Raw genomic sequence first — 20274 nt, 5'->3', positions numbered from 1 at the left:
CAGCAATTAAAAAATTCCTGTTGGAACAGTTTGAGAATCCCAGCCTCTGCTTCTTCCTGATCTCCCCTTCTCCCGAATCAGCTCTGGTTTATCACCTTGGCCCAGAAGGTTGGCCAACATCCAGGCCCTGGGCGCACAGCTGCACAGTTGGCGTTTTTAGGACATGCTTTGTGGGGAGATGATGGTGAAGTGTTACAGATGGCAGCTGCTTTCTGAGCAGCACAGGAGTAGCAGGTCCAATCAGGAAGCCTCTTGCATGGGTTGTGTTGTGGCTGTCCTTTTACTTTGGCCCTTTTTCTGCCTGAGACCCAAGGAAACGCATTTCTACAAGGAGACAGAGTAGAAGGGCGAGGCCCCTTCCTCCCACTGCTTTTCTGTAGCTGTTCTTGTGTCCTGCTGGGTTGATCTTGTGTTTGTTTTTGTCCAAACTGCTCACTTGTGATACTTGACGTTGGGCATCCTGAGGCTTCACACTAGCTTTGCCTTCTCTGCTTAGCCCAGAGAGTTGCAGCTCCAGTCCCAGGCTCAGCTGCTGCCTGTCTGGTTGGGAAGGTGGTGAAAGCTTAGGGCCTTCTCACTGGAAACTGTGTGCTGTTGTTGTAGTCATCTGTTAGGAAACATTTTCTGAAGGTACTGCCTGAGAGCCCCTGGAAGGCTTTGTAAGTTTCTAATTATAAAAGCTATTTAAAAAAAAAAAAAAAAAAGCTATTTAGTTCCCTGCACTTTAACCCTGGGGTTCTAGGTTGCAAAGTGCACTGAGATATAGACGTGATGAAGACAGAGGACTGAGGGAGGCGAGAGGGACGAGGGTGGGCCTCATGGCCATGGGGCTCCTGCCCGTCTGCCCAGGCCCTCAGGAGAAGGCCTGTGAGCTGTGACTACCTAGGGGTGGAGCAGTCAGCCCAGGAGAGAGAGCAGCACAGTGGTCACCTTGGGGCTCTCTGGGAAGAATTTATATTTTACCTCAATGTAGCATTTGTCTTTATAGACTAAGTGTGTGTTGTTTTGCGTTTCATGTGACGGCCTGGGAGATATTCGCAATTCTCCCTTAAGTGTGTCTTGATATTGGGGAGGAAAAACTTGTGAGCAAGTCTGTCTACTGTCAGTGAAGCGAGTTGGACTCTTCCATTCTGGTTTCTTGCAGGACAGCATCAGCTTGTTGCTGGAGGCCGTGAGGACCAGAAATGAGGAGCTTGCCCAGACCTGGAAGAAGTCTGAGCAATGGGCCACCATCGAGCAGCTCTGCAGTAAGTGTCCTCCCCTCCAGCAACCCCCATGACCAGGGCTCAGACTCCTGCCCTTCAGGCCCCAGTACTTCTTCCTGGGCCCTGGAAACCTGAGCCCAGATGTATCCTGATGGCATCATGGGCAGTGGAACAAGCACAGACAGACCTTTGCTGGGGCCCACAGATGTTTTTGATCACTGTAGCATATGTGTAAAGGCCACACATCTTGGATACACAGTTCTATGGATTTTTGTACATGATTCTAGGAGTAGTTTGAAAGTCATTGTTTTAGGTGAACAGGAATTTCACACTCACCTAAGTGCTGAGCGCAGACAGCTTTTGGGCTCCTCAGGCTTTTGTTTTCCCCTTTCCCCGTCAATCATCAGAGTATTCTTGGTGGAAAAAGAGGAAAAGAGAATAGAACTAGGGGATCTTGTGTCTTCAGAGTGAGAGCCTCCAACCATCAGCCTCCATCCAGCTGCCCCCATACTCCCAGCGCCCTCGCCAAGAGCTCGAGAGGATGGTGACCCTGGTGGCCCTCTGCCCTGTGGCTTTGAGAAGAACTGCAGTGCCCCCTGAAAACACACCTGAAAGTACATATGAAAAAGTGTTTAAACATTTTCTCAGTCTGGAGGGCAGCTACTCGAGCCAGAGTTAGTCAGGAAACCCTCAGTGGAGCCCAGGCCACAGGGAGCCCCGTGGGGTTCTTACTTTCTGTACACTGAGTACCTGGAAGTTCAGGGCTTGAGGAGCCTTGGTATTCATTGTGTTGCTCTTCTGTTTAAATTTTCTTTTTATATGATTCTGACAGCCAAACGGTAAAAGAGCTGAACATGCCATCTACTTCTTGTCCTCACGTTCTGAAACAGAGGACCCAATGTTGTCACCAAATTCCTACAGCCAAGCCCATGGCCTCATGTCCTTGGGTGGACAGTGTGAGGTGCTGGCCAGGGTCTCAGCTCCTGGTCCAGCTCTCCCACGTACTGGGCTCTCCCAGCTTCTGGTGTTATTCTTCAGATGCCTCACACAGAAACATTGACTGCAGCAGCTTTAGTGGTTTGGAGCCCTCTCTCTAAAAAGAGAGCTCCAGAAAGAGCACATGGGGAAGCTGGGAAAGGAGGGTGGCTTGACCAAGAGGTTTTCCTAGATAAGCACTGGCCCAGTTGGGAGAAAAGAAAACCAGATCAGGAAAGGATTTCGTCTGAGCATGTGGTATGCCTTGCCATCCTCACTAGAAACTAATGAAAAGCTAGTGACCCCATAGGAGCTGGGTCCCATTGGCTCCACGCCTCATACTTCTGTTGGGAAGAAACCCAAACCTATGTCAAGCATCAGTCTCACAGCAGCAGGATGGTATGGTCTGGACCCACTGCCTGGAGCCTCTATTGGGAAAGCGCCTGTCACTTTGCTAAAACATGCTGTGTGGTTGTCAAATGCTTTCAACAGATACACTACTCACAGAACTCTGCTCACTACACAGGGGTTGGTAACGTAAATTAGCAATGGAGTACCTTTTGCAGATGCAGAGTCACAGAACGTGAGTGATCTCGTGACACAGTCTACTGATGCCATGTAAGAGCTCTCTGCTGAAAGCTAACACTTTGCCAGAAGAGCTAAATAGATCGTAAAGAAATACCATTGTTCTGGACTGGAAGGCAAGATATTTCTAAGATGTCAGTTTTCCCAAAATTAATTGGTACAGTCTCAATCATCATTCCCCTTTAGACATATTTATTTTGCAAGGGAAGGGAGGGGAAAAAGTTTTAAAATTTATCTGGGGGTGTAGAGGGGCTAGAAAACAATCATGAAAAAAGAAGAATGGAGACTTCTAGGTGGTCCAGTGGCTACTGCTGCTGCTAAGTCGCTTCAGTGTGTCCGACTCTGTGCAACCCCATGGATGGGAGCCCACCAGGCTCCCCCGTCCCTGGATGCTCCAGGCAAGAACACTGGAGTGGGTTGCCATTTCCTTCTCCAATACATGAAAGAGAAAAGTGAAAGTGAAGTTGCTCAGTCATGTCCAACTCTTAGCGACCCCATGGTCTACAGCCCACCAGGCTCCTCCATCCATGGGATTTCCAGGCAAGAGTACTGGAGTGGGGTGCCATTGGGCTCTGCATTCCCAGCGCAGAGGGTCCAAGTTCGATCCCTGGTCAGAGAACTAGAACCCACACGCTGCAGCTAAGAGTTAGCATGCCACGACTAAAGATCTTGTATGCTGCAGTGAAAATCGAAGGTCCCACGTGCCACAGCTAAGACCTGGTGCAGCCAAAGAAATAAAATATTTAAAAAAAAAGAAGCTGGAGGATGTGAACTGTCTGTTTTCAATAGTAAGGCTGCCATGGTTAAAACGGGGTGCTGTTGGCATGAGAATAAATAGGCTGATGGGCCAGATGGAGAGTTGAGAATTGGGTGATAACAAGGCACCTGATTGAGATATACCCTTTTTAGGAAAACACATTGAAGCAAATGGGTATCTGTGTGGGTAAAATGAACTTGGACTTCTGCAGTACACCCCATATATAAAAATCAACACAGGACTTCCCTGGTGGTACAGTGGCTAAGAATCTGCCTGCCAGTGCAGGGGACACAGGAAGATTCTACATGCTGTGGAGCAACAGCCTGTGTGCCACAAATATTGAAGCCTATGAGCTCTAGATCCGGCGAGCTGCAGCTACTGAGCCTGTGTGCTGCAACAGGAGAAGCTAAAAGATTTTTTTTTTTAATCAAAGAAACAAAAAATCAATACAGGCTGGGACATTAGGTCTATCACAGGCTGATAGACCTAGTGGTAAGATCTACAACTGTAAAGATATATGTTAAAAAAAGAGTTGAATATGTTCAGGACCTTGAAGGTAGGACAGAGAAAAACACTGACTAAAAGATTGGTCAGGTGGACTTTATCAGAATGAAACACTTGGGCTCATGAAGAAATGTTGTCTAAAACTTGAAAAGGCAAGGCACAGACTAGGAGAAGATACGCCATAGAAGATGTCCCACAAAAAGCTTCAGTAAGGTCACCATCAGTCATCAGAAAAGTGGAAATTGAATAAGCTACCATTACATGCTGTGAGATGAGATGCAGACTCTGGCTGCATTGCGTGCTCACACACTCCCAGAGCAGCTGGAGCTCTCCCACGCCCTGGTAAGGATGACCCAGCCAGCCCACTGCTACTCAAGAGACAGGCAAACACAAATCCGCACTAAGATTTGTGTTAAGAATATTCGTGGCAGCTTTGTTCACAATAGCTTAAAACTGGCAGTGACCCAAGTGTGCATCAGGAGGGAGACAGATAACCAGAGATGCTCTTCATACCACATACTGCTGCTCAGCAGTGAAAAGGAAGGAGCCACTGACAAAGCAGCTGGGCAGGGGCAGTGGGCAGGTGCATGAGTGGCCACAGCTGGCAGCCTTCTGCTCAGCAGACAGCAGCTTTCCTTAGCAGGGCTTTGTGTGTGAGAGAGAGCAGAGGACCCAAGGTGGGGCTCTCAAGCCACGTTTGTCCACGCCCATGGCAGTTGCTTTTCGAGTCCCCTCCTGTCCTGATAAGCAGCAGCTCTCAGAGTGGGGTGGGACAGCTTCCTGTGCAGAATGGATGAATACTGCTTCTCTCCCTACCCCACAGGCACAGTTGGTGTGCAGCTTCCAGGCCTCCAGGAGTACGGAGCCGTCGGTGGCTCCACACATGCCGCCTCGTCCGCCATGTGGGCCTGTCAGCACTGCACCTTCATGAACCAGCCGGGCACCGGCCACTGCGAGATGTGCAGCCTCCCCAGGACCTAGGGCTCCCAGGCCCTGCTGGCGGGACTGGGCCTACCCCAGCCCTCTCAGAAGCCGAGATTGTTGTGACCGTGCCCCACCTCAGCAGCCCTGAAGGCAAGGTGGGGGCGGCTGCCCTGGGGTCCCTGACCCAGGAAGCTTCTCAGCACCAGGCTTCCCTGGAGAGAGGGAGTCAGGCTGGTGCTCTGCGGGCTAAAACCAGTATCCTGGTGGAGGCACGGTGTGGCCTCAACTGGCCGCCCACAGCAGCCCCCACTGTGGTAGAAGGACTAGGTGCCTCTGAATCATCACCTGGAATTGGGGTGGGAGGGCTCGCTGCCACCATCCAGCTTTCTTTTTTCCTTCCTTGGATGCTTTTTGTTCCTGCTCCTGTTCCTGTTTTTGGTTGGGAGCTCTTGGTGACCTCTGTACCCTGTTGCTCTGGGGCAGACCCTGCCTGTGAGGGCCACCTCTTCCCCTTCTGGTAGCCATCATGCAGTGGAAATGTGTGGCCAGAGGCTCATGGCCTCCTGTCCGCCTGGTCTGCAGGTGAATCTGCTGCCCGCCCTTTCCTGCTCCCACCCAGCTTCCATGGGGGGGTTTTAAAGTCTGCTTTGGTTGCAATAACAGTTAATCAGTAATTCCTGCCCAGAAGACTTTTATTTATTTTTTTTAAGATAAAAACTGCATAAAAGGGGAGTGAGAGAGACTAGTTTCCACCTTCGTCCCTCCTTTAATGAGTCCCTGGAGGTGTGTGCAGCCTGGGTGAGTGGACGGGGGACCCACAGTCAGGTCTCCTCACAAGTGAACCTCAGTGCCTGAGACTTTCCTGCCAGGCCACATGGCTGGCACAGCTGCAGACCCAGGACCAAGCAGGAGCATGGCAGTGTCCCCCACTGAGCAGGCAGCCCCTCGGGCAGCCAACACTTGACCAGGCCTGCATCGGGTGAGCTGGGTGGCCCCAGGCAGGGCTGGAAGCTCTGGTCCCTTTTGTCCCCACCATTCCTTCTTCTTGTCCTGCCTAGACCCTGGCCTCTGACAAGGCCACATTACAAGCCAGGTCAGGGAGTAGGAACCTGGTTGTAGAGGGCTGTGGAGCTGCTGCTGGGTCGTCAGAAAGTGGGTACTGTGCTGAGGTGTGGGTACAGACCATCCCAGGACAAAGGTTGTGGTCAGACCTTGCACGTGCTCTAGGGTCCTGCATTTCTTCTACAGCTGGGTTCCAATCTGGCCCTTCCCCAGGAGCTGTGGACATCCTGATGCCTCTTTGCCTTAAAAAAAACCTGTATCTCTGAGCTGCACTGCACTCATCCCCGGGAGAGGTGGACCCAGACACAGGCTGCTTGAGGACTTCGTGTCTCTGTCCTAGGGCAGGACGCAAATCTATGTGACCCTCCCTCGCCCTTGGCCTGTGAACAGAGCACACCTGGGTGTTGTGTTTATTTGTGGCAGGGGTGTGCCTGGCACCTCCGGGTTGACCTGGCATAGGACACTCAAGTGGCCAGTGGGTTGGGCCTGTTCTAGGGGCACGAGGCACAGAGCCCCGTTTCCCCAGCTCATCTGTGGCTGCCTGCCAGAAAGCTGGGCGTGTGTTCTGGCCCAGGTCGCCTGCTCCTTTGATCAGACGTGAGTCTGCAGGGGGAGCAGGAGTGCGCTAACCTCAGACCTCACGGCCCCCACCGTTCCTCCTCCTCTTGTTCTGGTCTTTACCTTCTCTTCGACCAATATCCTGCTCACCCTGAAGTTCTGGCATCTGCATAGTTCATTTCCGTCTGTCTTTTAGCTAAAGAAAAAGTGTTGTGATTTCTCTGCTTCTGGTTTTGAGTCACTCTTTGTTCAGTAATGCACTTTATTGTCCAAAGACAGTCAGGGGTCAGCATAAGGAGCGGGGGCACCCTGCCAGCAGACTCAGGCCCAGGCAGCTTAGCCATCTCCTTTTACACAAGGGAGGGGGCCCCCAGCCCCACCTTCATCCTACCTGCCCTCATGTGGACACACCCTCTCATGCCACCAGGCACCATAACTCAGCGAAGGGTGACTAGGTGCCCAGCCTCCACTGACCAGTCTGCTCCCCGTGCTCCCACTTGGGTCTTGCAGGTGTGTGTCGGTTGGGTTTGCAGTAGTGTTGCCTGGACTCCAGCCCTGCAAGTGAACCAATAAAAGCACCTGAAGCGACTGTCAGCGCCCCGTTTGTCCTTCCTGGGCCCTGAGGCCTCTCCCTGCCCTGATCCTTGACCTGCCTACCTTGTCGGGTGACTTGATGACTTCCTCTCCACATGTCACTGTCCTTTGCTGATGTGTTTAGAGTATGAAGGATAGAGACCCCCTCCTGCCCAGGCTCGTCGGCCTGTGGTCCCAGCATGATGTCCCTGGGAGGAGCAGAGCCTGGCCTCCTCTGTGCCTTTCCTGTACCCTTCCCACTGTCAGCCATGTGGCTGCTCCTGGCCTTTGGTGGGTCAGGTGCAGGCAGCCAGGCAGCAGGTGAAGGACAAAGGCCAGAAGCCCGTGAACTTAGACAGGTGCGAGGGGAGCAAGGCCTGGAGGGGACATGCTGCCTGGCCTGAATTACTTGTCGAGTGACAGCCTTCACACATACCTAACAGCCGACTGTCCTTTGGCCACTGACCCACTGCTCCTTGAACACATATATAAGAAACGCCACCACTGATGTCCAAGGGGCCCTAGGGTGAGGCAGGCCCAGCTTAGCTTCTCGACTGGGGTGAGTGGCCTCAGCTCCCAGCTCCAGTCCTGTCCCTGAGTTTGCGTGCTTTTACTAGCAGTGTTCTGCCCTCTGCATGGCTCAGGCTGCTGACCTTGTTGGTTCTATGAAGTAATGAGGTTCTGGAATATCCCCCCTCCCCTCGAAATCAAGCAAATGGAAGGTACTGCTTGGAAGTAGAGCTCAGGGTCCTGCCACCCCCTTTCTTGGCACGTTCAACATGTTGGCATTCCATGTTGCTATGAGAAGTGATTGGCACTACCTGTGCATGCTGTGTCCTGTCCCCCCACCACACCCAGTGCTGTCAGTAGTTTGTCCTTGGAAGACGATACAGCTTCCATGTGGCACAGAGACCAACTGACTCCACAGCACGCTCTACTGTCTCACTTCCTGCCACAGGCCTTCCGGGGACACCCACATGAGGGGCTCGGCCTCTGCATCACCCCTGAGCTGGCTAAGCCCCTTGCTCATGTCTGTACTCTCCAGGGCGATCAGCATTCAGGGACCCCTCGCTGTTCAGGATAGACTGTTGATGGTCATAAATCCTTGTAGAGTGTCAGGTTTGCCTGGGTTTGGGGCCAGGAGCCTGCTAGCCCTCCAGAGCCGAAGGGAGTGGGGCAGAGCAGTGATCAACTTCACAGTGCCTGGCCAGTCCGGGCTGAAGCAGAGTGGTGAGGCCTGACTGGCTTAGCCCATCTCCTCGAAGTCCACTTGCCCATATGGTCATTTTCTCTGGGACAATCTCAGTGTAGTTCCCTTGGAGTTGGAAGTCTGGGAGGATCAGAGTAGAAATTGGTATGGACACATCACCCACAAGGATTGGTGGTCATAACACAAGCCAAGAACACATTGCACTCGGAGGTGGGGGTTGTGGGGGGGCGGGTAGAGGAGGAATTCAGAGTGGTGTGTCTTGAGAGGAGTCCTCACTTCTAATTCCAAAAGCCAAGCAGGAGCTGGTCTTAGGGCAAAGGACAAACTGCAGATGGTGCACTCATGCTGGGTCCAACCCAGAAGCACAGTGGCTGTCCACTGCCCTAGGGGTTGAGCACCAACCTCAACAAGGGGGTTTAGAACTTGTGCCACTGGTTTCTTGTTTGGTAGGTAGATCAGCCTTGGTGAGGTCAGTTTAACTCAAGCCGGGAAAACACTTGGCTGCTGGGCCCCTTCAACTTGGCCTGTGGCCACACCCCTGCAGATGCCTCTTTCATTCCTAGATGTTTGGCCTTGAGAGGAGTGTAACTGACCTATCTGCAAACATCTTTCAGTGTCACTCTGAGCTCAGTCTCTATTCAGAGAACTCTTGGGCCATCTGATCAGACCTTTCCCCAAAGCCGTGGAGGATAGGGTTAGGGAGAAGAGATGTCTTGCCCTGTCTTCACCCTGACTGCCAGGATGACTACTGGTGAGCTGTACCCAACCCCCTTACCAAGGCCTAACCAGTGGTTTTCTTTATGGTCTTCTGCCCTCAACCCAGAATTCCTCTGGCTTACCCATTTTCCCCACTGTCCAGTCAAACCAACACACCCACAGGCAGTTAAAGCATTAAAGGAAGAGACCCTTCTGTCCATGTTAGGTTCAGAGGCGGCAGTGTCCTGGGGACGGGGTAGGCGTGGATGTGGCTCAGTAGCTCAGAGGGAAGAGACCCCGGCTGCGAAAATGTCAAGACCTGGCGCTGCCCGCCCCCTCCTGGACTTAACAGGCCCAACCCCAAAACGCTAGACAGTCGCTTTAGGAGCGGACTGTCCGCTCGGAGGAGACATGCTATGAGGGGTCGCCGCCCTGGGGGAGCCTGCCCGGCCCTTCGACTTCGGGCGGGTCCAGTGGAGCCCCCGAGTGGAGAGGAGTGGAGAAGCCAGGCCCTCGTGCTTCCCGCGTTTGGCTTTAAACACGTTGGCCCTTTGGCATACAGCTCTGTGTGCGCTAGCTTTATCCCAGCGGCACGAGGGCCCAGCTCCCGCTGAGACGCCCCCGAGACTCGGCGCGCAGCTGCCCCGCCCCCCGGCCCCGCCGTACGGCGGAGGCCGCGCTACGACCTGGGCGGCCGTAAAGCGTAGGGCCCCGCCCCCCGGCTCCCGCGCCGCGAGGCCGAGCCCCCGCCGTTGGCCGGGCTCCAGGGCGATCCCACGATGTCCGACCCCAGGCCGCGGGTCGAATACCTGGCGGGCTTCTGCTGCCCGCTCGGGGGCGTGGCGGCGGGCAAGCCTCGCGTGCTGTGCCACGGGGCGGAGATCTTCCTGTCCACTGGGGGAGAGATGGTCTATGTCTACGACCGGGAGGGGCGGCTGCTGATCGTGAGCACCGGGCACACCGGGGAGGGGCCGGGACTGGGGGCCTAGGGGCTGGGGGGCTGGGGCGGGAGGGATCCCGGGCCCTGGAGGGGGCGGGGTCGGGCGTGGATGTTCGGAGCGGCCGGCGCATTTGAGGAGTTTGTCCTCTGCTTCACCTGAGCCCCCACGCCCCTGACCCAACACTGCCCTTCTCCCCGGTCGTCCAGGCCGTGTACAAGTTTCCCGGTCAGGTGTGGCACCTGGAGCTCCTGGCCCTTCGCAAGGTGCTCTATGTCCTGTGCGCCCGGAGCGGCATCTATTGCTTGTCTTTGGACCAGACGACCAGGTGAGGCTTGGTCGCTGGAGGGCACTGCTTTGGGTTGGGCCCACACTGGCCTCTACCAGGTTGAGGCTGACATGTCCTCAGATGGGCTTGTCACTGTTTCTGAGTGGTAGTACTTCCCTGTCGTCCTCAAACACTGCCCCTGTGACCTATATGGGCTGGTCACCTCTGGACGGGGTTCAGAATGAGCACTCACCACAGGCGAGGACTCGGGGTCCTGACAGTTCTGCATTGTTGAGAATTTTCTATCCAAACCCCATTTCTGCAAGCCTTGATACATGCTGTTATGCATGTGTCCCTGGGTGACCGGGGTGGGGGAAGCAGAGCATTCCCTGGAGCAGGTAGGAGGCACTGTGGCATGCCAGCTGCTCCCTGGTGGCAGCCTCTGAGATCGCTCCCTGTGCAGACCCCACACCCGTCATGTCAGTGGCAGGCTGTCCCGAAGGGAGCCTGTGAGCACTGAAACCGACAGTCCCCTGGGTTCTCCAAGGTCTGTGAGCCGAGACGAGGAGGATGGCGGGGACGACCAGGACAGGGAGGATGGGCAGGTCGGTGAGCCCCCTGTCCCTGTGATCCCCGTGGACCCAGACTCCTGTGTGCTCCCGGACGCCTCGCTGCATGCCTTCACCGTCCTTGATGACACGCTCGTCACCTTGGCACTGGGCCCCACCCAGTGGAAGATGCAGCTGTTTGAGCGTCCCTCTCCAGGGGAGGACCCCAGGCCCGGAGGCCAGATTGGTGAGGTGGAGTTGTCCACCTGCACCCCCCCAGTTGGGAGCCAGGGGGAGTCCGCAGCCCCCCGCTTCCTCCCAGTGCTGTGCTGTGCATCACCACCTGGCTCCAGGACCCCACTCGGCCACTCACGGAGCTCTGAGGGTGTCATGCTGGAGGGGGCCCTCTTTGGGCTACTCTTTGGAGCTGATGCCGCCCTCCTGGAGTCACCCGTGGTCCTCTGTGGGCTCCCCGATGGCCAGCTCTGCTGTGTGATCATCAAGACCCTGGTCACCTCCATGTCAGCCCCGGGTGATCCGAAGGCCCTTGTCAAGATCCTCCATCACCTGGAGGAGCCTGTCGTCTTCATTGGCGCCTTGAGGACAGAGCCACTGGCCGAGGACATGGAAGACGTACACTGCGACTGCCTAGTGGCCCTCGGTCACCACGGCCGGACACTGGCCATCAAGGCCAGCTGGGATGAGGCAGGGCACCTGGTGCCTGAGCTGCGGGAGTACAGCATCCCAGGGCCCGTGCTCTGCGCGGCCTGCGACAGGAGCAGCCACGTGTACCACAGCACCTCTGCGGGCCTCCGTGTAGTCGACCTGGCTCAGGAGGGTTCCCCCTTGGACCCCACGGAGCGTGACGGGGCCCCAGGAAGCCTGCCCCCTCTACTGTATCCAGACAACTTGGGTGTCGGCAGCCTTGTCACTCTCTGTGTGTCATCGAGCGCGCCTGAAGGTAGGAGCCACGGCCGAAAGCTAAAAACCAAAGCCGCGGTGGGGGGTAGAGCCCCCGCCCTGGCATCTCCTCCCTGTGAACTGGCCGTTTTCCTCTCCCTGCCTCATTCCTGCTCTCCTTAAAACTGCCCCGGGCAGCCCGACCCTCCGCTGCCGCAGCCTCGTGGTGTGCTGGTCTTGGGGTCCTGTGTGGGTTTCAGGGTGGGGTTTGTGCCCCTCTGCCTAGGTAGGGTCTGCACTTGGACGCCCCCTGGTAAGAGCATTTTCCCGTGACAGGTCTCACGTAGCAGGTGATCCAAGGGAAACTGAAACTGGTTCAGGTCAAGCCTTTACGTTTCTCCTGAAAGCTGGAAAACATTTGTTCCACTTACCGAGTGGCCTCCAAGGAGCCCATCCTGCCCTGAAGGCGGGGGGCAGGAAGGGGGCATCCCGGAGCTCTGATTTGTGTGTTCTCTCCGGACAGGGCCGGAGAGGGTTTCAGCCGTGTCTGCCCAGTGCTGGGGGGAGGGGTACAGCCGTCCTCCCCCCACTGTATATTCCCCTTAAGATGGCCCATGAGTGCACTCTAAGACCTGCCGTGGACCATACTCGACAGGAAAGAAATGCTTTCGAAGGGAAGAAACTGCTGTCTCCCACAGGGAAAGAAGGGCTGCCTGTAGCAGGCAATGGGGGAGCCATACCTCTGGGCAGGGCTCAGGGCCTCAGTCGTACTGGACCTGCAGAACCAGTGGGTTGCAGGAGATGGAACCTGTTTCCCAGGGAGCTCCTGGTGCCCAGGATGGGGAACAGAGGCAGAACGCTGCTGGGGAGGTGGCAGGCTTCCAGAAAGGCCCCAGCAAGTGCAGACTGGTCAGTGAAGGAGGCCTGGGCCTGCGTAGCACTCATTTCTCTTAGGAAATCTCAGAGCAGCTCTACTACTCAGGTGTTGAAAGGGGCACGCACCCTGCTAATTCGACGGCCCTCATCTGTTCCCTTTTAGTCCACGTACAAGGTGACGCCTCTGCTGGCTGACCCCCTGCCAGGGAGGCCCCTCACAGCCTGTGCCCAGCCCAGGATGCACTCCAGGCTCCTCAAGGATGTCCCTAGGACTCTCTTTTCCTCACAGGGGCATTGCTGTTCTGCCAACATGTATCTGAGTCCAGAAACTGCTGGATGTTCCCAGGCGTGTGCCCCTCCCTGCCTGCCACCCAAGCCCTGCGTGTCTTCTGCAGGGGGTGCCGAGCTCCTGGCCCTGTCTGCCAAAGGCCGGCTGATGATCTGCCACCTGGACCCACACAATGAGGCACCTCAGTCCTCCAGAGTGACCTCAGCAAAGGCTGGCAAGAAAATTAAGCAGCTGTTGTCTGGAATTGGCACCGTGTCTGAGAGGTGAGCAGGGAGCTGCGGCCCAGGCAGAGGCCAGCACAGCATCCAGGAGGTGTCTGAGACATTGGCACTGGCGCTGGTCCCGACAGGGCCTGTGACTTTGCCTTTGACCCCCGAGATCACCCCAGATGTCGCGGTGCCTGGCCAAAGGTGATACTAAAGGCCAGCGTGGACGCCAGGCCCCTGTGGCTTAGGACCATTTCCAGGGTGCATGCCACCCTCTGGGCTGTCAACGGTGGCTCTGCAGAGGAGCACCTGGGCCAACTTGGAACATGTCAGGGAGCACAGCAGGGGTGGCCAGCCCCACCATGGGCACTTCCTGGCCCAGTGGCCCAGATTGGGCTACAGGCTCTGTGAGCCCAGGGGGCAAGGCCAGGCCACCAAGTCCAGGCTGCCCCAACTCCATCCTCCACCCTCTCTTCTCTTGTTGCTTGAGAGGAAGATCAGGTTAGACAGTCGTGTGAGAAGGACGGGAGCTCCTGAGGTGAAGGCTTCTCACCCTATGCTAAGGAGGAGAGAGGTCTGGGTCTTCCCTCAGCAGCCACGTCTGTTTCCAGAGTGTCTTCTCTGAAGAAGGCAGTTGACCAGCGGGACAAGGCCCTGACCTGCCTCAACGAAGTCATGAACGTGAGCTGTGCCCTGCTGTCGAGCCGGGAGGGTCCGCGGCCCATTTCCTGCACCATCAGCACCACCTGGAGCCACCTGCAGCTGCAGGACGTGTTGGTGGCCACCTGCCTGCTGGAGAACAGCAGCGGCTTCAGCCTGGACCGGGGCTGGGCCCTGTGCATCCAGGTGCTCCGCAGCTCCCGGGCCTTAGACCTGGACTCGGCTGGCTCAGCCGTTACCTACACCATCCCTGTGGACCAGCTCGGCCCCGGCGGTCAGCGCGAGGTGACGCTGCCCCTGGGCCCCGGCGAGGACGGTGCCCTCGACCTGCCCGTGACCGTGTCCTGCGCACTCTTCTACAGCCTCCGGGAGGTCGTGGGCAGGGCCCTCACCCCCCAGGACCCTTTCAAGGACCCCCCTTCGGCCGAGTGCACCCCCATCGTCCTACCCGAGCAGGATGGCGTGTGCCTGCCCCTGAGCGAGCACACAGTGGACATGCTGCAGGGCCTGCGCTTCCCCAGCCTGGGCGTGCCCCACACGCAGGCCCTGGGCCCGGCCAGGGACCCCATCCACACCTTCCTGGGAACTTGCCGCGTGCCGGGCAGCCAGCCAGCGGGACCCGAGTCCCTGCGGGCCAAGTACCTGCCCCCGTCAGTGGCCACCATCAAGGTGTCGGCAGAGCTGCTCAGGGCCGCCTTGGGGGACAGTCATGCAGGTTGGTGACATCGACTGGCCTCAGGCAGCCTCGGGGCCCTTCCTCCCTCCCCGGAATCCGGCCAGCCTCACTGGTGCACCTCTCTCCTCCAGGCGTGTCCCTGGGCTGTGCCACCCTGCAGTGGCTCCTCGCCGAGAACGCTGCCGCAGACATCATAAAGGCCCAGGCGCTGTCCTCTGTCCAGGGAGTGGCCCCCGATGGCACAGATGTCCACCTCATCATCCGAGAGGCAAGCAGGGGTCAGCTCTCCTGCCCCGGGGGGACATTGGCCTCGACAGCAGCAGTTCTGAGTAGGGTCCCGAGGCTGCTCGAGAGGAATCAGATTCTGGGGCCCACCTTCCGGAGGAGTCCGATGCATCCACGTCCGAGAGGCAGGCTGTGATGGGGTGGTCTTCGTAGGGCTGGAAGCTGCATCAGCCTCCCAGCTGGGTCTCCATGAGGGCCACCCTGTCCAGCGCTCCCCATGCATGGCCCTGGCCCTACGTCCAGCTGGAGTTCATAGTGGCCCGAGCAACTCACTCACTTGTGCCGCCAGCAGCAGCACAAGCCCTCCAGCCCCTGAGTCACGCAGCCCCCAGAGCCCCAGGGTGCTGGGCCCTGTCACAGACATCCCACCCAGGGGCCGCTGAGACACTGAGGCGGGGCTTAGTCCTCTGGGTGCAGTCCTTGCACACACCTTCCTTCCGGAGACCCTCCTGGCAGCCTCGGGGTCACATCCAGCTGACCCTCATGCTGCAGCGTTGGTGCCTGTGGCGGAGCATCCCGTGTGACCCGGCACACCCCTCTGAGGGTGGTGGGTGGAGGCTGCCCACTGGCGGCCCTTTCAGGTCCACCCACACTAGGCAGCAACAAGGTCGGGTGTCCCGGGGGCCTGGTGGTGGAGAGGGCGAGGTGCCCAGCCATCCCACAGTCCCAGAAGGAAGAGCTTCCAGGGACATCCTTCCTGAGGTCCCCGGGGTCTTGCCTGTGTCCTGGCTGTCACCCATCTTTGCCAGGTTTTATCTTTGGCTGGAGGGCACTAGGCAGAGATCTCCGTTGCCCAGACCCCTCCCTGTTTTTTACAACCTGACCTTGCTATCGGGTGACTTGGAATGCACAGGGTGGCCCTGGAGGGGTTGGGGCGTGGGCTCTCCGTGGTGGTGCAGCCACAGCCATCACCATCTCTGGCGTAAGTGCCACACACCTGGACTCAGAGGGAGCAGGGCTCTTCCTGGACGGATGTTTCCAGATGAGCAGCTTTGCTGTTGCTTGACTAGCTGGTTCTGCAGGTGGAAACTCATGCTGGGTGTGGAGATCGAGGCCCAGGGCCCCCCAGGCTTTGCCCACAGTGGGATGTGGAGGGGCCACCCAGGCCTTACGTGCCTCAGCCAGCTCAGACGCTCCCATAGGCCACGCTGCCCTCGGTCCGGGCGAGGCTGTGGACAGCCAATGAGGCTTCTCGTGCGTTGCAGGCGACCGTCACTGACCTGTGCCCAGCGGGCCCCATCCAGGCCATGGAGATCCAGGTGGAAAGCTCCTCTCTAGCCAACATGTGCAGGGCACACCACGCCATCGTTGGGCGTTTGCAGGTCTGTTGGCCCTCATGGGCTTGCCTGGGAGGTCTCTCTGGGGTGGTGGGGACACTGGACCCTGGTGGCTTGGCTTCCTGCCCGGGGTTGCAGATGAGCTGTGGCCAGTTGGGAGGTGGGGGGAACTTGTCTCTCACCCTCCTGGCAGTAGCCCCCAGTGGCCCGTGAGCACACGTGGTTACAGGGAGACAGCCCACCTGTGACTTGTCAGCATGAAATTTCCATACAGTAGTGTGGAGAGGTCTGCCTCGGGTCCTGGGATAACGTATCTGCTTGTCGGGGCTTCCATGTCTTTGCCAAGAAAGAGAGAGTTGGCAGCCAGCCCCCCACACACACAAAGCCCTGGGGGCCGCTCACTGCCACTTCAGTGCCTTGTGGGGCTACTGGGGCCACGAGTCTAGGATCTGAGGGGAGGTCTTTGTGTCCCCCAGGGAAATCTGTGAGCTGGGGCCCTTGGCAGGCTGGACCCAGGGCCGGGTGGCCCCTCTCCTGCCTGTTCTGTGTGCATGGCCTCGGCTGCACAGAGCAGTCTGGGTTGGCAGCTATCAGCCGATTCCCATGCTTTTCCTTACGTGTGGGCTCTGCGTCAGCCTCACCTGGGAACTTACCAGTACACATGCCCAGACCCCACCCCAGACCCCAAGTCGGAGAGTTGCAGTCCGAGCTCCAGCAGGGATCAGAGGCTGCTGTTCAATTAATAGACCCACCTATGTGCCCAGGCAAGCCTGGGGGCCAGTCCCTGACCAGAGGTCCCCCTCAGCCGTGCTATGACGGCCCTGCCATGGCACAGCCTTGGCTTCACGCCCGGGCTCAGGAATCTGTTCTCCTGTCCCCAGAGCAGAGCTCCCACCCTTGTTTCCCTCCACCCCAGAGGGTGCCACGTGGTTGCTCTTGCTGGGCCTGAAACGTGCAGGGCCGTCTGCAGACCTGCCGAGCGCAGCAGCTGATAGGTGGACAGTTGTGAGAAACTGGGGTGGTGGGGAGCGTGCTGACCAGACTTCGCGCAAGAAGGGGAGTTAGCATCCCAGGGCTGCTAGGATCAAGTGACCAAGTGCCACAGACGGGACACAGTGGGTTCAGTTTGGAGGCCGGGATCCGTGTGTCTGCAGGGTGATTCCTTCCGAGGCCTTTCTCCTGGGTATGTGGACTGCCAACTCCTCCCCAGGTCCTCACAGGATCTTCCCTTGGCATGTCCATGTCCTAATCTCTTTTTAGAAGGACACCAGTCCTGTGGGATTAAGGCCCACACACCTGACCTCATTTTAATTTGATTATCTGTGAAGACCCCTCTCTCTCCAAACACCATCACCTGAGGTGCTGGGGGCTGGACCTTTCACGTGTGAATCTGGGAGGCATGAGTCAGCCCCTAACGGAGTGCTGCGGGCACTCCCCTGATGGGAATCTTCTCGTGGGCTGCAGACCTCTGCCCTCCGTCTGCCACATCGCACACCTATGACAGGATGTTCATTCACTTGGCCGCTCAGACTTGGGGGGACCTTGTCAGATGTGTAGTTTCTGCTTCTGGTGGCACCTCCTGCTGCCTCTCGGGGTGTTGGGGTCTCTTCTCAGTTCTTTGCCCCAGAGACCAGTGGGGGCCTTGCTGCCTGGATCCATCTGGGAGCATCCTCCCTGGGAATCAGGAAGGTTACTTCCAAGTAAAAGACTGTCAGGCTGGGGCTCGTGTGGAGCGGAGATTAACTAGGGCCGAGGCAGGGAGGCCTGATGGATGTCTCAGCTAGCGGGGAGGGCTGCCTGGCTCTGCGGGCCGGTGCCAGGAGCCCTGGGCTGTGTCTGGGGACACACAGGAGGGGCACCCTCTCCAGCCACTTACCCCTTGTAACCCTCCAGAGGCTGGTGGTGGAGCAGGCCGCCCGGGGCTCCAGCCCGCCTGATCTCCGCCTGCAGTATCTCCACCAGATGCAGGCCAACCACGAGGTGAGGCCCTTCGGGGGTCCGTGCCCTGAACCTTCCACCCTCTGGGGCTCCACTGGGGTCACATACACAAGCATCTGCGTATCGCCCAGCTTGGCGGGGCCTCCTAGTCCGCTCAGCCCAGAGTCAGGTCTGGGCTCCTGTTGCAGGGGCGAGATGAGGGCAGAGTGGGCATGGTCACGCTGCTCCACCTTGGCCGGGACATTCCCGTCCCCTGGGGACGGGGTCTCCCCTGAGCCCAGCCACACCTCCTGTGCCTAGGGGTCATCACGTTAAGGCCACAGAGGAGTGTGTTTCCTGGGCCACCTGCCACAGCCTGGGTGGGATCTGAGTGGTGGGTGTCCCCCCGCCTCGGAGGGGCCTGCTGACGTGCCCGGTAGGAAGGTGGCCCCTAGCTTGTCGCCACCCTTCCCTTCCTGTAGACGCTGCTGCGGGAGGTGCAGACGCTGCGGGACCGGCTATGCACAGAGGACGAAGCCAGCTCCTGCGCCACCGCCCAGAGGCTGCTGCAGGTGTACAGGCGCCTCCGCAGCCCCAGCCTCCTCCTGCTGTGACGCCAGGTGGGCCCCGCCCCGCCCAGGACACTGGCAGCCCCCTCCCCAAACCCCCACCCCACCCTGCCCGGGGCCTTCCCGGCCTCTGAACCCTTGACAGCTCACAGTACCTCCATGGTTTTATGGAGATAACCTGGCTCCTGACCCAGGAGGCACTCGGCCTGGTTACAGCTGGGGAAGGTCTGGGGTGAATGCAGCCAGCACCCCCAGATGGCCACCCGGTGCCCCCCGGGGTGGGTGTGCTCAGAGGAGGCGGGTCATGTAGCTGTTGTGTCAGGATAGCCAGGCAGTCCGTGACCCCGCTGGGCCGGGGGCCCGGTTGGCCTCCCACATCACTCCTTCCTTTCCTCCAGCAGCTGCCACAGCCTCTGCACTCAACCTCCACGCCGCTGGGCCGCCGCCCACCCAGAACGTTGGGGCTGGATCACCGACGTCGCTCCACTCAGAAGTCGGGCCTGGCCGTGGGGTCTAGACTGCAGAGCAGGATTGCTGCTGCCCTCGCTGCCTGCAGGGGCCCCGGAGACAGGGCTTCAGGGTTGAGACTCAGGCAGGTGCGTTTCAGCGGTTGTCTGGTTCCCACCACGGTGCCCAAAGCCTGGGGCAGCAGCACTCGCCTTCCCATAGGCCTCTTGTCCAGTACTGTCCACACCTGCGCAGCTGGCCCGCTCTGGTGCCTTGGTTCTGCTTCTTTGCAGTTACTGGGGTCACCAGGTGGGAGGGTGCTCCCTGTGACCAAAGCACAAAGACTCGGGGTGGGGGTGGGGGGGTGGGGGTTTTTTCCTGCAGGTGCCCTGTGGCCACAACACTCAACAACTAGGTGCCTCTGGCCGGGGCCACACCCAGCGCCCAGCACTGTGCGTTGTTTCCAAGGGTCCCTCAGGGCAGACAGCAGCCCCGGGGTGGCTCCGGTGCTCTGGGGGAGGGTGGCTCTCCCCCGGGACTTCACACGGTGCTCTCCTGCTGTGCATGCAGGGCCTGCGAGGCATCCTGCCTCAAAAAATGACCCTTTCTGTTGCTCTGCCTTGTCCTGGGCTTTTTTTTTAAGCCTCCCCCTGCGGTCTGGTGGCAGCTTTGACCTGGATTCCTGGGCTCACTGCAGCTCCAAGCCCCCGCCAAGGCTGGTGGCCACTGCACTCCCCAGAGGAGCCTTGAACTGGCCTCTGTGGGGCCCTCAGGCCAGTGGGAACCCTCACACTGGGGTGAAGTGGTCCCTGCAGGGCCATTCAGGTCATGAGGGCCCCTCCGCAGGAGGACCATGGGCACCTCTTCGTCATCCTCCATTGAGGGAGAAGGGCGGTGGTGTGCTCCAAGTTGGGGTCTGGGGTCATCACACAGACCCAGCACTGGAGTGTTCTTCTGAGCAGGAGGGAGGACGGGGAGGGGTTTCTGCCCACCCAGTCTGTTCTGCGCCTCCTGTCCCCGTGTGTGCTGGAAGCAGTGTAACAGTTGCCTTCAAGGATGAGCAAGCAGTTGGCCTCCGGTCCCTGCTGGCTTGGGTGGTCCTTACACAGCCTGGAGGGGAGCTGTGGCCCAACCAGGGAAGGGCCTGCACCCCCTTAGTGGCTGTTTCTGAGGGTCATCTTCCTGTCACCTCCCGGGGGAGGAGGAAGTGGGCAGGCCAGCCCACAGGGACCCCCAAGCCCTCTTCCCTGCCTCCCGTCTCCAGCCACTGCCCTGGGCTGCACAGACTCCGCTCAGCGTGTCTGAGGCCAAGTACCCAAGTCCAGCCAAGGTCAGCAAACAGGAGACCTTCCTTGGCGCCTACTGGAGC

General features: G+C 58.4%; 2 protein-coding genes across 4 annotated transcripts in view; both read left to right on the top strand.

Moving 5' to 3' along the window:
• The window catches only part of NPLOC4 (NPL4 homolog, ubiquitin recognition factor), a 50161-nt gene extending 43002 nt beyond the window's left edge, over positions 1-7159 (top strand). For both annotated transcript variants that reach the window (XM_086356557.1, XM_086356556.1), the window contains 2 exons: positions 1145-1247; positions 4850-7159. In XM_086356557.1, coding sequence (XP_086212683.1) covers positions 1145-1247; positions 4850-5007 — 261 coding nt within the window. In that variant the 3' untranslated portion in view covers positions 5008-7159. The remainder of the gene's footprint in view (positions 1-1144; positions 1248-4849) is intronic.
• Positions 7160-9730: 2571 nt separating this feature from the next.
• On the top strand, positions 9731-19519 carry FAAP100 (FA core complex associated protein 100). 2 transcript variants are annotated; one of them, XM_086356554.1, is made up of 10 exons: positions 9731-9993; positions 10197-10315; positions 10803-11764; positions 12975-13131; positions 13686-14449; positions 14542-14678; positions 15901-16017; positions 17866-17952; positions 18372-18509; positions 18860-19519. In XM_086356554.1, the coding sequence occupies exons 1-9, from the start codon at positions 9829-9831 to the stop codon at positions 18501-18503; spliced, it is 2640 nt and encodes an 879-aa protein (XP_086212680.1). In that variant the 5' UTR covers positions 9731-9828; the 3' UTR covers positions 18504-18509; positions 18860-19519. The 2 variants fall into 2 exon arrangements, with proteins under 2 accessions (XP_086212680.1, XP_086212681.1); XM_086356555.1 differs by having other exon boundaries at positions 18857-19519.
• Positions 19520-20274: the final 755 nt, after the last annotated feature.

This window comes from Bos grunniens, chromosome 19 (genome assembly GCF_055505025.1).
Source record: "Bos grunniens cultivar Pamir isolate PY7600 chromosome 19, Bosgru_T2T1.0, whole genome shotgun sequence".
Lineage (NCBI taxonomy): Eukaryota > Metazoa > Chordata > Mammalia > Artiodactyla > Bovidae > Bos > Bos grunniens.
The sequence above is the reverse complement of the archived record's forward strand: the minus strand, read 5'-3'. Positions and strand labels throughout refer to the sequence as shown.